This window comes from Macaca nemestrina, chromosome 18 (genome assembly GCF_043159975.1).
Source record: "Macaca nemestrina isolate mMacNem1 chromosome 18, mMacNem.hap1, whole genome shotgun sequence".
NCBI lineage: Eukaryota > Metazoa > Chordata > Mammalia > Primates > Cercopithecidae > Macaca > Macaca nemestrina.
In genome coordinates, this window is record NC_092142.1 from 84,681,986 (window position 1) to 84,698,737 (window position 16,752).

At 53.6% G+C, this 16,752-nt stretch overlaps 1 protein-coding gene across 6 annotated transcripts in view; it reads right to left on the bottom strand.

Moving 5' to 3' along the window:
• Positions 1-9,440, bottom strand: part of C18H16orf74 (chromosome 18 C16orf74 homolog) — a 51,333-nt gene extending 41,893 nt beyond the window's left edge. For 4 of the 6 annotated variants that reach the window (XR_011616640.1, XR_011616639.1, XR_011616638.1 and 1 more), the window contains exon 1: positions 450-662. Coding sequence is in view for 1 of the 6 variants with exons in the window: in XM_071085051.1 (XP_070941152.1) it covers positions 450-587 (138 nt within the window). In the remaining 5 variants the exon portion in view is untranslated. Of the gene's footprint in view, positions 1-449; positions 663-8,509; positions 8,728-9,322 lie in introns of those variants that run through there. The other 2 variants (XM_011767410.3, XM_071085052.1) reach the window with 2 other exon arrangements.
• Between the last annotated feature and the right edge of the window lie 7,312 nt (positions 9,441-16,752).

Here is a 16,752-nt window from a genome sequence, read left to right on the forward strand (position 1 = left end):
CAGGCAGCACCAGCTCCCAGAAGAGGTGTCTGGAACTGACAGGTTTTGTCTGAGCAGCTGTCTCGCAACTTGAAAGACCCCTACCTCAAAACACACAGGGGAAGGAAGGCAGGCAGGGAGGGAAGGAGGGAGGAAGCAAACCAGAGGATGGGGGACCAGGAGCAGCTTCAGTTGGGATTCAGGTGACACTGGGGGCAGGACGCAGTGAGGGTCAGGCAGGTGCAGCACCGAGGGTGGTCACGTCCACATAGGGCAATTTGATGTGGGGTGTGTGGAACTCCTGCAAGGAGAGTTTCACACGGCAAGTTTTCTCACCCCCCTCAGTGTCCCTGCAGTTGCCCTCGTTGTCATCCTGCTTCTGCCTCCCTCCCAGGACAGCGCGGAGGCAGTGGGCACAGGACTGGCTGAGAGGATGAGAAAGAATCGGGAGTCTAAAGGGGCTGTGTCACCTTAAGCAAGTCATTTCCCGAGTCTGAGGTGCTGGGCCTCGGTCCCCCAGGCTCTGTGTCCTCCTCCGCCAAACAGGCATCGATCACCAGCCTCCAGGACAGGGCCTGGGACAGAGTTGTCACCATCATCTTCATCATCACCACCACCGTTATCCGTCATTATCATCATTGTTCTCATCATTCTTTTTTTTTTTTTTTTGAGACGGAGTCTCGCTCTGTCACCCAGGCTGGAGTGCAGTGGCCGGATCTCAGCTCACTGCAAGCTCCTCCTCTCGGGTTCACGCCATTCTCCTGCCTCAGCCTCCCGAGTAGCTGGGACTACAGGCGCCCGCCACTTCGCCCGGCTAGTTTTTTGTATTTTTTAGTAGAGATGGGGTTTCACCGTATTAGCCAGGATGGTCTCGATCTCCTGACCTCATGATCCGCCCATCTCGGCCTCCCAAAGTGCTGGGATTACAGGCTTGAGCCACCGCGCCCGGCCTGTTCTCATCATTCTTATTGATATAGTTCGGATATTTGTCCCTTCCAAACCTCATGCTGAAATTTGATTCCGAGCATTGGAGGTGGGGCCTGATGGGAGGTGTCTGGGTCATGGGGTGATCCCTCATGAACAGCTTGTTTGATGCCATCCTCATAGTAATGAATGAGTTTGCTCCCTATTGGTTCCTGCAAGAGCTGGCTGTTAAAAAGAAGCCTGGTGGCTGGGCGTGGTGGCTCACGCCTGTAATCCCAGCACTTTGGGAGGCTGAGGTGGGTGGATCACTTGAGGTCAGGAGTTTGAGACCAGTCTGGCCAACATGGCAAAACCCTATCTCTACTAAAAACACAAAAATTAGCTGGCTATGATGGTGCATGCCTGTAATCCCACTTACTCAGGAGGCTGAGGAATGAGAATCGCTTGAACTCGGGAGCCAGAGGTTGCAGTGAGCCGAGATCATGCCACTGCACTCCAGCCTGGGTGACAGAGTGAGACTCCGTCTCAAAAAAAAAAAAAAAAAAGAGCCTGGCACCTTCCCTGCTTCCCACTTGCTGCCACCCTCTCGCCACATGATGTATGTGGCTCCCCTTCACCTTCCGCCTTGAGTGGAAGCAGCCTGAGGCCCTCACCATCCTGGTGCCATGTTTCCTGTCCAGCATGCAGAACTGTGAGCCAAATGAACCTTTTTTTTTTTTTCCAGAGTTTCACTCTTCTTGCCCAGGCTGGAGTGCAATGGTGCGATCTTGGCTCACTGTAACCTCTGTCTCCTGGGTTCAAGCGATTTTCCTGACTCAGCCTGCCAAGTAGGTGGGATTACAGGCATGTGCCACCACACCCGGCTAATTTTGTATTTTTAGTCGAGATGGGGTTTCTCCATGTTGGTCAGGCTAGTCTTGAACTCCCGACCTCTCAGGTGATCCGCCTGCCTCAGCCTCCCAAAGTGGTGGGATTACAGGCATGAGCCACAGCGCCCGGCATGAACCTCTTTTCTTTACAAATTATCCAGCCGTGGGTATTCCTTTGCAGCAACACAAATGGACTAAGACAGTTGTCACCTCACTATTGTCATGCTTGTCACTGTCATCATTGTTGCTGCCACCTTCACCATCATCATCCTCATCATTGTCATCAGTGTGATTGCCACTAGGTACCACCAGGGCAGCCCCCCTATGTGACTCCAGTTCCACAGTGTGGCCTGTTATGTTGGGGGTGAATTTATGTGGAAGTGTGGAGAGCCCTGTCCACTTCGTGAGATCCAGGGTCAGCCCCCTGCAGAGACCGCAGATGCTTACACGGGAGAGGGCCCCTTAGATGAGTTGAAATGTCTGAGAAGGAGGAGTTACAGCTTTGATTCTACATCTGTCTGAATAGAAGCCATACGGTTGTCTAACCATGGGGAGGAGCTACTTTTACCTTAAACTTCATTATCATCATCATGACAATATCAGCTGATAGATATCCTGCTGTTTTCAATGTGCCAAATTCTGGGCCAAGTTTGCTATAAAAACGATGCCACTGAACCCGAACAATGCCCTAAGAGATAAACATTATCACCATCCTGTTTTACAAATGAGGAGCTGGAGCTCACAGATGTCCAGCGACTCCCAGCACCCAGGGCTAGCAAGCTACAGCTGGGCTGCCAGACACCAGAGCCAAGCCCACATCACTGAAATGGGTTGCAGTGTTCTATTCCACACGCTGGAGTTCTAGATTGTTTGAGTTTGTTACAAACAAAAACACGTATCTTTGTAACTAGAAAATAAAGAGTTAAGGCCTGGTGCGGTGGCTCAAGCCTGTAATCCCAGCACTTTGGGAGGCCGAGACGGGCAGATCACCTGAGGTCAGGAGTTTGAGACCAGCCTGGCCAACACAGAGAAACCCCGTCTCTACTAAAAATACAAAATTAGCCGGGCGTGGTGGCGCATGCCTGTAATCCCAGCTACTCGGGAGGCTGAGGCAGGAGAATAGCTTGAAGCCGGGAGGCGGAGGTTGCGGTGAGCCGAGATTGTGCCATTGCACTCCAGCCTGGACAACAAGAGCAAAATTCCGTCTCAAAACAAAAACAAAAACAAAAACATAAACACACAAAGGAAAAGAAAATAAAGATTTAATGGGAGAAAAAAAAGATTTAAGGCGAGGATACCCTTAGCTTGGCACAATGGTATGGGAGCAGTTGGGCCCAAAAGAACTGCTAGTTGAGGTATAAATGTTCTATCTTTTTCACACATTTGCAGGGGTGTGAAAAACTTCCGTTTCATATTGAATTGGGCTCTGTTTATGTTCCCTTTGAAATATCAGATTGTTAATTATTTGCACAACAGCTTAAAGAAGAACAGGTTCTTTCTTGCACCCAGGCATAAACATCTCCCCGTCAGCCAGGAACAGTGGCTCAAGCCTGTAATCTCAGCACCGTGGGAGGCTGAGGTGGGTGGATCACCTGAGGTCAGGAGTTCGAGACCAGCCTGACCAACATGCAGAAACCCCGTCTCTACTAAAAATACAAAATTAGCCGGGCACATGCCTGTAATTCCAGCTACTCGGGAGGCTGAGGTAGGAGAATCGCTTGAACTCGAGAGTTGGAGGTTGCGGTAAGCCAAGATTGCGCCATTGCACTCCAGCCTGGGCAACAAGATGAAATCCTCCATCTCAAAAAAAGAAAAAAAAAAATCTCCCTGTCGCCAAATGGTCACAGGATTCTCTCTGGTGACAAGGATGTGCAATTATAAAAACTGACTTCCGGCTGGGCGCAGTGACTCAAGCCTGTAATCCCAGCACTTTGGGAGGCCGAGGCAGGCAGATCACGAGGTCAGGAGATTGAGACCATCCTGGCTAACACGGTGAAACCCCGTCTCTACTAAAAATACAAAAATTAGCCAGGTGTGGTGGTGGGCACCTGTGGTCCTAGCTACTCGGGAAGCTGAGGCAGGAGAATGGCGTGAACCCGGGAGGCGGAGCTTGCAATGAGCCGACATTGTGCCACTGCACTACAGCCTGAGTGACAGAGCGAGACTCTGTCTCAAAAAAACAAAACAAAACAAAACAAAACACTGACTTCTTTTGCAGAGGTCCACCCCCTCCTAAGGGGCAGCAACACAGAAGGACATCAGATGTCATGCATGCCACACAGCTTCTCTAAGGTCAAGAGCATCTCCAGGGACAGGTCCCACTTCCATGTTGGCTGTGTTTGTTTTTGCAACAGCCTTGAAGGCAGGTGCCACAAATTACCAGCCCACAACATAACTGATTGCCAGCTCGCCCTCTACAGATTTTCAGCGCAAACAGAAAAGCAAAATGCTGTGTTCTTTCATAAAGTCAAAAGCAACCAAGTTGTACACTGACTATCAGGGACAGAATCTCCCGCCGGCTGGAGGGACCCCGCTTATCAAAGACACAGAATCTCCTGCTGACTGGAGGGCCCGTGCTGACTGCCTAGCAGAGACAGAATCTCCTGCTGGCTGGAGGGACCCTGCTTATCAAAGCGGGCTCCAATGTTTGCCTATTCCCTTCAGTTACCGCTTTTGTGGATCACAGAAGTTCAGCTCTAGGGTATGAGATAAACCCATCCTGGAGAGACTCATACAAGTCTAGAGCTGGAAGTGGTCAGAGAGAGGTGACTAGGTAAAATACAGGATGCCCAGTTATTGCAGGGGACACAGTCATAAAAACTCTTCTTTGTTTATCTGCAGTTAAACTTAGCCGGGGCTGGTTGCGATGGCTCATTCCTGTCATCCCAGCACTTTGGGAGGATGAGGCGGTGGGCAGATCACTTGAGGCCAGGAGTTCAAGACCAGTCTGGCCAACATGGTGAAACTCCATCTCTACTAAAAATATAAAAATTAGCTGGGTGTGGCAGAGGGCACCTGTAATCCCAGCTACTGGGGAGGCCAAGGCAGGATAATTGCTTGAACTTGGGAGACAGAGGTTGCAGTGAGTGGAGATCACGCCGCTGCACTCAAGCCTGGGCAGCAGAGTGAGGCTCCACCTCAAACAAACAAAAACAATGAAAACTTAGCTGGATAACTTAGTTATCCTTGTGTTTATTTGCTGAATCTGACCACCCTATTCAAGGTCATCTGATTTCTAACGTCTGGCTGTCCCAGATGGGGACCTGGAGAACCAGACAGGGAAAGTGAATGAACTGGTTCCTGCAGAACCACCTCCCAGATGAAATCAGAGTAACCCCATGGAGGTCCTGAGTCACGGTGGCACCTTGCCCTGCTTGCCTAACAGAGACCTCCTGGGAGGACCCAGAAGAGGGTAGGGCTGAAGAAGAGTCACAGCTGAGGAATGTGACTGTTTGCCAGGTGAGTGGGCTGCAATCCCAGTGGGGCAGGGTGGTGGGGGAGGCTGGGCAAGCCCCTTCAGCTCTCTGGGCCTGGTCACACTGCAAGCAGGGAAGAGAGTGCAGGCAAGCGGGCTCCCAGCAGGCTCACGACACACATGGTGCTTTTCTTCCTTCTTTCTGCAGCAGGACTCGAATTCCCGCAATTCCAGCCAAAGGAACTGGGTTGGGAAACAATGCTGCAAGCATTCATGTGCTTCCTTCCTGGTCCACAGAGTGCAAAAGGAAGGGCTGCCTTCAGCTTAGCCACGGTCCTGCAGGGACAGTGAGCCCCTCTCTGAGTGGCTGGGACCTCCACCTGGCCCACAGAAAGCCTTCACCAGCAGGAAGCGAAACAGGATGGGGTGGGGACAGAAGGCCCACCGAAATCCCCACCTGCTTGGCCTCCCACGGATGAGCCATGTGACTCACAGCAAAATACTTGCCCACTGCCCTCTCTGGGCCACTGTGAAATAACAGAGCTGAACACCTTAGGATTCAAGCACCTTTCTGTACATTATATGTCAATAAAAACATTTACCAAAAAATAAGAGGGCTTTGAGACCAGCCAGAGCAATATGGTGAAATCCTGTCTCCACAAAAAAATACAAAAATTGGCCGGGCAGGGTGGCTCAAGCCTGTAATCCCAGCACTTTGGGAGGCCGAGGCAGGCGGATCACAGGGTCAGGAGATCGAGACCAACCTGGCTAACACGGTGAAACCCTGTCTCTACTAAAAATACAAAAAAATTAGCCGGGTGTGGTGTGGGCGCCTGTAATCCCAGCTACTCAGGAGGCTGAGGTAGAGAATTGCTTGAGCCTGGGAGGCGGAGGTTGCAGTGAGCTGAGATTGCATCACTGCACTCCAGCCTGGGTGACAGAGTGAGACTCCATCTCAAAAAAACAAAAACAAAAACAAAAAAAGGCTAGGCGCGGTGGCTCAAGCCTGTAATCCCAGCACTTTGGGAGGCTGAGGTGGGCAGATCACGAGGTCAGGAGATCGAGACCAACCTGGTTAACACGGTGAAACCCTGTCTCTACTAAAAATACAAAATACAAAAAAAAATTAGCCGGGCTTGGTGGTGGGCTTGGTCCCAGCTACTAGGGAGGCTGAGGCAGAAGAATGGCGTGGGCCTGGGAGGCGGAGCTTGCAGTGAGCTGAGATCGCACCACTGCACTCCAGCCTGGGCAACAGAGGAAGACTCTGTCCCCCCGCCAAAATAAAAAGAAAAAAGCAAAGAAAAAAAATAAGATTTACATTGGTTCCATCTGGAAAGGTGGGAGAACTGAAGCGGGGAGTAGGTGGGAATTGGGGGACATGGCTTTTGGGTCATAGGAAGATTCAAAGATTTTCTGATTGGCAAATGGTTGAGTTATTATCTGGGCTGGGTGCAGTGGCTCACGCCTGTAATCCTAGCACTTTGGGAGGCTAAGGCGGGAGGATCATGAGGTCAGGAGTTTGAGGCCAGCCTGACCAACAGGGTGAAACCCTATCTCTATTAAAAATACAAAAATTAGCCAGGCATGGTGGCACGCGCATGTAATCCCAGCTACTCAGGAGGCTGAGGCAGGAGAATCGCTTGAGCCTGGAAGGCAGAGGTTGCAGTGAGCCGAGATCATGCCACTGCACTCCAGCCTGGGCAACAGAGCAAGACTCCATCTGAAAAAACAACAAAAAAACCCCCAAAAGAGTTATTATCTAAAGACCTGGAACCAATAGAAAGGAATGTCTGGGTTACCATAAGGGGTTTGGCTTGAGAGAGAATAGATTGTACATGTTTCTTATCAGACTTAAAGGAATTCTCCTATTAATCTGAAGGTCTGCACTGATGTTAATGCTGGTCAGCTGGGCCTGAATTTCAAAAAGGAGGAGAGTATAATGAGGCATGTCTGACCCCACTTCCCATCATGGCCTGAACTAGCTTTTCAGGTTAACTTTGGAATGCCCTTAGCCGAGGGGAGTGATCCACTCAGATGATTGAGAGACTTCAAGTTTTTTGTTTTGTGTGTGTTTTTTGTTTTTTTGGTTTTTTTTGGTTTACAACCTCTTACTAATTTTGTTTGTTTGTTTTTTTGTTTTAGAGAAAGGAGTCTCACTATGTTGCCCAGGTTGGTCTCAAACTCCTGGCCTCAAGTGATGCTCTTGCCTCACCCTCCCAGCACACTGGGATCACAGGTGTGAGCCACTGTGCCTGGGCCCCATCATTACTTACTAATCTTTTTAATGATGGGGGATTATTCTCAGCAGGCCCAGAGGCCTAGCCTGGCTACCACTGTAGGTCAGAGCAATTCAGTACCATGGCTCAGGGTTCCAGCCCTGGCCTTGCCATTTTCTAGCCATGTGACCTTGCATCAGTCACTTTGCCTTTACAAACTTCTGTTTCCTCATTTTTATTTTTTAATTTTTTGGGGATTTTTTTTTTTTTTTTTTTTTTTAAGAGACAGGGTCTCCCTCTGTTGCCCAGGCTGGAATGCAGTGGTGTGATCATAGCTCACTGTAGCCTCAACTTCTTAGGCTTAAAGAATCCTCTTATCTCAGCCTCCTAAGTAGTTGGGACTACAGGTATGCACCACTCCCAGCTAATTTAAAAATTTGGTGTAGCTGGGCGGGCCGGGGGGGGGGCGTCTCACTATGTTGCCCAGGCTGGTCTCAAACTCCTGGCCTCAAGCAGTCCTCCTGCTTTGGCCTCCCAAAGTACTGCAATTACAGGCGTGAGCCACTGTGCCCGGCCCTGCTTCCTCATCTTTAAAACGGGGCTGACCCGGTATTTGGTTGGAGAGTTGGTCAGGGGATTAAAACAGAAAACGCAGGGTCTGGTGCACGAGGAGTGCTCGGTAAGCATGAAATATCACTGCTCTCTTTTTCAGTGTCCACTGACGCGACGCTCCCAAGTCTCTGGAGGTGACCTACACCTTGGGCTGGGAAAATACACCCTACGTGGGTCTGGGGTGCACCCCACCGGCATGGGAAGGCGCTTCCAGGGAGAGGAGATTAGGTGGTGAGCTTTCAGCCTCCTTGGGGCTGGCAGAGGGATTAAGTGTTTCCATAAATACATGGCCTCCTCCCATCCACAGGACCCGGTCCCCAGCGGTGGGGGCGCAGAACCCAAGGAGGGCGTGGCCTGCACAGGTGAGGGTGCTTTTTGGAGTTAACCCAGCCCAGGACAGGGGACTTCTCACAGCGTTGGGTGGGTGGGGTCTAGGCAGGAAACGCCAGAGCCTGTGACTCAGGGTATGCCTCTCAGAGCCTCAGTTTCCTCACCTGTACATTGAGGCGTTCGTTCCCCGAGGCCTGCACTACCTCCGAAGTGCCTTTGCCTCGCAGCCTTCCCTTCCTCCCTCTTCCTCCGGGGTCCAAAGTCTGTCCAGCCTGCACAGATTTTCCCTTGATCCCATCTGGGCCCCGCAGCCAGAGGCGGTCTGAGAGAAGTCCCAGCCGCCCTCGGACCCCGCCCTCCGCCTATCCCTGGGGGGAGCTGCGGGTGCCCCTTTTTACTGAGGCCTCCCCCAGTTCCGCCCGACCGCAGCCAGCCAGGAGAAGGCGCGCGTGCGTCCACACGGGTCGCCCTTTGCGGTTGCAAACATGCTTTGATGCCCTGGGAGCGCAGGGGGGCCCCTAAGTGAGGCGGTTCATAAATAATAGATTTGGAAATACTCGATAGAGGGGAAATGGTTCCTCGGGAGGCCTCCTGCCCCCGCCCCCCGCTGGGCTGCCTTCCAGCTCTCAGGAATGGCATTCTGGTCCATTCCCAAGGAACTCGTGATGGTGCGGGGTGGCCGGTGGGGAGTGGGGGCCAGAGGCTTCCGCGCGGGGACACACCCCCACCGCCGGTGCAAGTTGCACAGCGCCGCCAGAGCCGGGCCAAGTTTCCTAAAGCCTGTGTCTTCGCAGCAAAGTCTACAAGAAGTTGGGGGGACGCCCGGGCCCGCGTGGGTCCCCCGCCGCCCCCCGAGCCGCGCCCCTGCAGCGGCTGGAGCTTGCGGGAGGTGGACGCCGCCCGGCAGGGGCCGCGTTGCTCGAGGAAGCCGGGCGTCCAGGAGAAGGGGCGGCGGGCACAAGGCGCGGGGCACTCACCGCTTCCTTCCTGGTGGGCTCACTGCGGAGCCGCGCCCGGGGCGCGCGAGGCCCGCCCGGGCGCTGGTGGTGGCGGCGGCGGTCTGGCTCGGGGGGCCGCGGCGACAAGCCTGCAAGAGAGAGCAGCGGGGGTCATGGCCCGGCCGGCGCTCGGGCCGCCGCGCGCCTCCCGCGGTCCCGCCCCGCTCCTGGAGGGCGGCGCTGACTGCAGCCGCCGGGCCGCGGGCGCCAGGATTGCACGGGCCGGGCGCGGGGCGGAGCGGGCCAGCCCGCCGTCTCCCTGGGGAGCGTGCCAGGACCCGCCCGGCGCCCTCGGCGGCGGTCCTGACCCCTCGCTGCTCGCCTGTTTCCTCCCGCTAGGCCCTGGGAGGTCCCGGGGCAAGTTTGGGCTCCCCACCGTGCGCCCCTCTCCGGGGCTGTGTGCCGGGCTCCCTGCGGCCCTGCACCCCAGCCCTGGGTGGTGAAAAGGGGCACCAGGGTTCCTCCCATACTGGGGGGCCCGGCTCCAGTGAACCTCGCTGCCCGAATGCGAAGAGGGGAGGCGAGGACAAGAAGCTCCCCCGCCCCATCTCGCCGTCTGCAGCCGCCCTCCCCTGGTGCAGGACCCCAGGCACTGGTAGACAGTGCCCCTTCCCTGTGGCTCCGGCTGTGGGGGTTCCCTTTTGCTCTCCAAGCAAGCCTTTGCACCCCACTTTCGGGGTGAACCTGGGGTTGCACCCTACAAGGAGGTCAGGGCTTGCCTTCTGACCCCCCGGGAAGCTTCAGGTGTTTGGCGATGACCTTGATAAGCTTCAGGGAGAGGAATCGCCCAGCTCCCCACGGTGTGGACACAGAGGTCTTTTGGCCAGATGGGCTTCTTAGGAGGCACAGTCCCTCCATCAGCCCTACCTGTGTGGAGGCCTCTGCAGACACCTGCCCAGTGGGGCAGGAGGAACAGAAAGATGCCTGCCCTGTGCTTTCCATGTCATTGTCACAAGCCTGTGGTACCCTCTCCACCCTACAAGCCCAAGGTCTCCACACCCCGTGCCCTATATATTTCTGGAGGCTTAGAAGGGGAAACTGAGTCACGGAGCAGGAAAGTGACATTCCTTTGGTGAATGTGGCAAAGAGTTGCAGGAAATGGAGTCATCGTCCTAGCCGTGTGCTGTTGCTTGAGTCATTCCTAAAAATGGAGCGATCTTTAGATTCCCCTGACCTTATAGGGTCCAGACCGACAGGCAGGAAATGTATCATGTCCCCCACTCCCCCGCCTCTAACAAAGAGAAGGGGCAGGACGTTCCTTCCACTCGTCCACCCTCCAGAGGCAGGATGGGACCTGCTGCTGGCCGGTGCTGGGGTGGTGGGCGTGCCCATCAAAGCTGTTGCCCCAACTGCTGGGCTGGGGAAGGCCTGTGCAGGTGGCTGTCTGCTGAGGGCACATCCCTGGGGAGGGGCTAGAAAGCCAGGAAGAGCTCAGAGACTTCAGGGCAGGATGGGGAGGGGGCTCAACAAGCTGGCTGTGGGCAAATCATCATGCCTGGCTGTGTGCCGTCCCTTCGCTGGGTGTGGGGAGTCAGGGACCAGACCTAGGCTCCTGAGGAACTGAGATGGACAAGCCTAGGCAACTAAGAACGAAGGCTCCGAGACCCCACGGCACAGTGTCTCCCTCTGTCAGTCACCTCCCAGCCCAGCTGTGCCTGCCCTGGAACCAGGTTCCCTTTCATGATTGTGCAGATTTGATTCATATCTATCTCCCCTGCACTGCCAGTTCCTGCCTTTCCCAGGGACTCCCTGCGTCCCAGCCCCTCAGGAGTCAGCGGGTCCCTGGGGAAGTGCAGCACCTCCTGAAGGTCCCAAGGGGCCATTTCCTGGGCTGCTGAGCGTCCTATGTCCTGCTCCTCTCCAGGGAGCTTTGGGGCAGAGCCGCTGTGAACTGTCTCCTCTAATGGTGGCCGCAGAAGTCCCTAGGGATGACAGGCAGTTGCCCTCACCCTGCCTTCTTATTCTGGAAGGGTGCAGAAGGGATAACACTAGTGGAGATCAGCTTTTCTCTGGGCTTCTGTTTCCTCAAAGGAGAACTGGGGATTTCCTTATTTATCAGGTTATGTATTTAACCTGATGCCAACTGTGCAGGCAGCCCTCACGTCACTGCCTGTTCATGACAACCCTCTCAGGTGTGGGGCCTGAGACTTAGGGAGGTCACAGGTCATGGGTCTCCCAGTCAGCGAGGAGTGCCTTCTGACTGCTCGTCTCCACTCCTGCGCTCTCCTGCCTCCAGCGGAGACAGGAGCTGCTCATCTCAGCGGAGTTTGGCCCAAGCCTCAGCCCTGGGGGAGGGGACGCTGCAGTAATGAGTGGAGGCTGAGGAGGATGTGTTTTGTCAACTGTACAGACTGAGATGAGGAATGGAAAGAATCCGACTGCCTCCTCCCCCAGGAGGCTGCTGCCGTGAGAACAGTGGGTTTACACTCCAGCATCACTTTCCCAGCGTCTGCGCTGTCGGCATCTGCGCCGGTCACCCTTTGTGCTGGGGGCTGTCCTGCGCACTGTGGGTGCTGAGCATCATCCCTGGCCTCTACCTACGAGGTGCCAGGAGAGCCATTCCTCAAAGTCATGACAACCAAAAAATATCTCCCAACATTGCCACCTGTCCCCTGGGAGCACCATGCTCTTGACTGAGAACCCCTGAGTATTTTCCAGTAGTTCCTGGCCCTGACTGCATGCCAGGATCACCTGACGAGCTGACAAATAAATAAATAAAAATGAATGAAGCAAATACCCAGGCCCTGGCCTTGCCCCATGGGCTCTGATTTAATTGGCCCAGGTAGGGCCCAGGTACGGGTGTTATGTAAAAACCCCTAGGTGAAGCCAGGTGTGGTGGCTCATGCCTGTAATCTTAGCACTTTGGGAGGCTAAAGTGGGAGGATTGCTCAAGTCCAAGAGTTTGAGACCAGCTGGGGAAACATGGTGAGACACCCCCCACACACACACACACAACCCCTGCCGTCTCTACAAAAAAATACAAAGATTTGCCAGGTATAGTGGCGCATGCTTGTAGTTCCAGCTACTTAGGAGGCTGAGGTGGGAGGATTGTTTGAGCCTAGGAGGTCGAGGCTGACCCAGGTGGTGTTAATAGTTGGCTCTGACAGAGAATTTTAAATCTAGCAGCAGAGAGCCCACCTGCACGTCACTTTCCTGGCAGCCAGGTGAGGTGCCTGCCCGAGGAACTCGATCTTCATCTTGGGGGTGGGGGCTGGTAGTGGGCAGCTGCTAGTGGGGATCCCTGGGCTCTGGGAGGAGAGTCCTGCTCAGCAGCCTCACCTTGTCCCACCACCTGGGAAGAGCTGCAGGGAGCACTGAGCCTGCAGACCCCGGAGATGAGGCCAGGGCTGCAGCCCCACACCTGCCTGTGATCAGAATCCCCTAGAGTGCAGGGAAAGGCAGACGCTGGAGGCTGGGATTCTTCAGGTGTGGGGTGCAGGACGGGAAGGTAGGCCCCTGACACCAAAGCCCTCTGAGTCCTTCCTTCTCAGACCTGGAGACTCGGTCTGCAGAGGAAGTAGGAGAATTAGAACAATTTCTCCCCCACCCTGTCTCCCCTTGGGGATTAATGGTTGGGAGAGTAGCTTCCTGTGCACAGTTTGACAAGAGCTCTACACATTTACTGGCGCCTATCAGGCACCACTCCAGGCCCTGAGAATACAGCGGCTGAGAGAGACAGGCCAAACCCTGCCCCTTGTGGGTATCAGCGCCTGAGTGCTACGGGGAAAACGTTTACAGCGGAGGCTGTAAAGGGTGGGGATGGGGACTCAAAACTGTAGACAGGACGGGCAGGAAAAAGCCTCTATGAGCCAGTGATTGTAGAGGAAGCCCCGGCAGGTACGAGGGAGCTGCTCTGTGGATGTCAGGAGGAAAAGCTCCCAGGAAAGTTCTGGGTTCAGGGTGCAGGACAAGGAGGAGCACCCTGCAGCCACACCCCACTCTGCAGGGACCCGAGCCCAGGGGTCATCACCTCCTAGGGGTCCTGCAGGGTGGAGAGTGGGGCCAGGAGGGAGACCATCTTCCCATTCACAACTCCCCATGTCCTACCAACACGTGGTGCACCTGTGACATTCGGTTTCCTATTCAACAATGGTTTCTTTTGGTTTTGTTTTGTTTTTGAGACAGAGTCTCATTCTGTAGCCCAGGCTGCAGTGCAGTGGCGTGATTTCTGCTCACTGCAACCTCCGCCTCCTGGGTTCAAGCGATTCTCCTGCCCCAGCTTCCTGAGTAGCTGGGAGTATAGGTGCGTGCCACCACGCCCGGCTAATGTTTTGTATATTTAGTAGAGACAAGGTTTCACCATGCTGGCCAGGCTGGTCTCGAACTCCTGACCTTGTGATCCGCCCGCCTCAGCCTCCCAAAGTGCTGGGATTACAGGCATAAGCCATTGCGCCCAGCCCAACAATGGTTTCTTAAGCAGGGTGGAGGGTTAAAGGTGGCTGCAGGCCAGACACAGTGCTGAGATCACAACACTGAACTCCAGCCTGGGTGACACAGTGAGACCCTGTCTCAAAAACAAAAAATAAATAAAGCCAAACAAACAAACAAACAAACAAAAAGAAGTACGGGGCTGGGCACAGTGGCTCACACCTATAATCCCAGCACTTTGGGAGGCTGAGGTGGGCAGATCACCTGAGGTCAGGAGTTCGAGACCAGCCTGGCCAATGTGGTGAAACCCTGTCTCTACTAAAAATACAAAAATTAGCCAGGCCTGGTGGCACATGCCTATAGCTCCAGCTACTTGGGAGACTGAGGCATGAGAATTGCTTGAACCCAGGAGGTGGAGGTTGCAGTGAGGCAAGAACGCATGACTGTACTCCAGCCTTGATGACAGAGTGAGACTCTGTCTCAAAAAGTACAGGCTCTGGGGAGACAGGCCCCAGGAGCGGGGTTGGCAGGGGGAACAGGCAAGGATGCCCCATCCATGCAGGAGGCTCAGCCTGTGGCTCCGCAGCCCCCGCTCTGAGATGCCCCCTCCTCATGCCCCACACCGGCCTCCTGAGTGTCCCCAAACATCGGCACCCTCTATCCCCACCCTGTGTCCTCACAGCTCTGCCTCCCTCAGGGCTGAGGGTTCCTCTTGCAGCAGCGGGAGCTGAGTCTCTTACCACTGAGCCCTATGCCTGAGCCCCTGGCACACACTGGTGTATCGAGCGGCGTCAGCGTGGGGCCCAGGGATATCAGAACAGCCTCTGCCTGACTTTCAGATGGATGGAATGAACCTCACTTTGTCTTCCTGGGAGCAGCCATGGGGGAGCGAGGTGGCAGGGATCTGGAATCCCCTGACCTGGGTTGAAGCCTCAGCAGCCCCTCCTGGGCTGTGTGAGACCTTAGCCATGTCATTTGGCCTCTCTGAGTGTCAGTGTCTCACCCCAGCATGGGCTGAGGAGAACCACTCAGAGGACCGCTGTGAAGATGGAGTGAGCGTGAGTGTAAATTTACCATGAAGTCGAGGGAACCAGAGAAATCATAACTAGTATTTGTTGTGAGCTGCCTAAGTTCCAGGCACTACTTCAAATGCAAACTTTGCATAGACTTCTGAGGTCAGTACTATTTTGGTTCCCCTTTTGCAGATGAAGTGACTGATGCATGGAGTGGTGTCCTCACTTTTGCCGAGGTAAGTGGGGGTCAGAGCCTGGGTTCCCGTCAGGCAGTCTGATTGGGGATTCTCACTGTGCTGTCCCTCAGTGGACATGGATCAGAGTCACACACAGTGGCCGCCCAGGTGTTAAAGGGACAGGAAACAGACTCAAGCAAGCCCAGGCCGTTGTACCTAGCACAAAAAGCATGTCCCAACAGAGGGGATAGTCGGCCACATCATCAAAATAGCAACACCCTATCTTTAAAAAAAAAAAAAAAAAAAAGACTCAGGAGGCTGAGGCAGGGAATAGCTTGAACCTGAGAGGTGGAAGTTGCAGTGAGCCGAGATCATGCCACTGCACTCCAGCCTGGGCAACAGAGTGAGACTCCATCTCAAAAAAAAACAAAAACAAAAACAAAAACCAAAAAAACCCCAAAAGACTGGGCTGGGTGCAGTACCTCATGCCTGTAATGCCAGTAATTTGGGAGGTCAAGGTGGGAGAACGACTTGAGCCTGGGAGTTCCAGACTAACTTGGGCAACACTGGGAGACCCCGTCTCTACAAGAAGTAAAAAATTAGCCAGGCATGGTGGTGCGTGCCTGTGGTCCCAGCTACTCAGAAGACTGAGGCAGGAGGATCATTGGAGCCCAGGAGGTAGAGGCTGCAGTGAGCTATGATCGCACCGCTGCACTCCAGCCTGGGCAACAGAGCGAGACCCTGTCTCAAAAACAAAAACACCACTGGGCAGAAGATTTCAGTAGATATTTCACCAAAAAAGATATACAAATGGTCAACACACACGTGAAAAGATGCTCAGCATCATTAGTCATCGGGGAAATGCAAATCAAAACCACAGTGAGATCCCATTTCATACACACTAGGATGGCTGTGATTTTTTTAAAAAAGAAAACAAATATTGGTAAGGGTGGGTAAGAATGCTTAAATTACTGCTGGGAAGGTAAAATAATACAGCCACTTTGGAAAACAGTTTGGCAGAATCTTAAAAAGTTAAGCATTTATTTACCACGCGACCCATCAATTTCACTTCTAGGTACTACCCAAGAGAACACATGGTCATACAAAGACTTAGACACACGTGTTCACAGTGCTTGACTCGCAGTAGCCACAGATGGAAACAAGCCGACTGTGGGTTGTGGGTCAACGAATGAACGGATAAACCAAATGTGGTCCAGCCAGATGATGGCGGATGTTTTTGTTTTTGTTTTTTTGTTTTTGCTTTTTGGGGAAGACAGGGTCTCACTCTGTCACCCAGGCTGGAGTGCAGTGGCATGATCTTGGCTCACTGCAGCTTTGACCTCAAGTGATCCTTCCACCTCAGCCTCCTGAGTAGCTGGGACTGCAGGCCTGCTGCACCACCACGGCATTTTGTATACAAAAATACAGTAAATTTTGTATTTTTTTGTAGAGATGAGGTTTCACCATGTTGCCCAGGCTGGTCTGGAACTCCTGGGCTCAAGCGATCTGCCCGCCTTGGCCTCCCAAAGTGCTGGGATTACAGATGTGGGCACCCGTGCCTGGACTATGAATGAGTATTATTCAGCCATAAAAAGAAATAAAGTGCTGATACATGCTACAATGTAGATAAACCTCAAAAACACACTTAAGGAAGCCAGTCACACAACTCTACATACGGTATGGCTCCATTTATATGGAATGTCCAGAACAGGCAAGTCCTTAGCGACAGAGAGCACATGGGTTGTTACCTGGGACTGAGGCTGGGAAGGAGGAGGGCATGCACAGGGGCAGAGAGACCTGTCAATTCACTGAAAGTATTGAATTGAATACTTAAAACAAGTGAATTTTATGG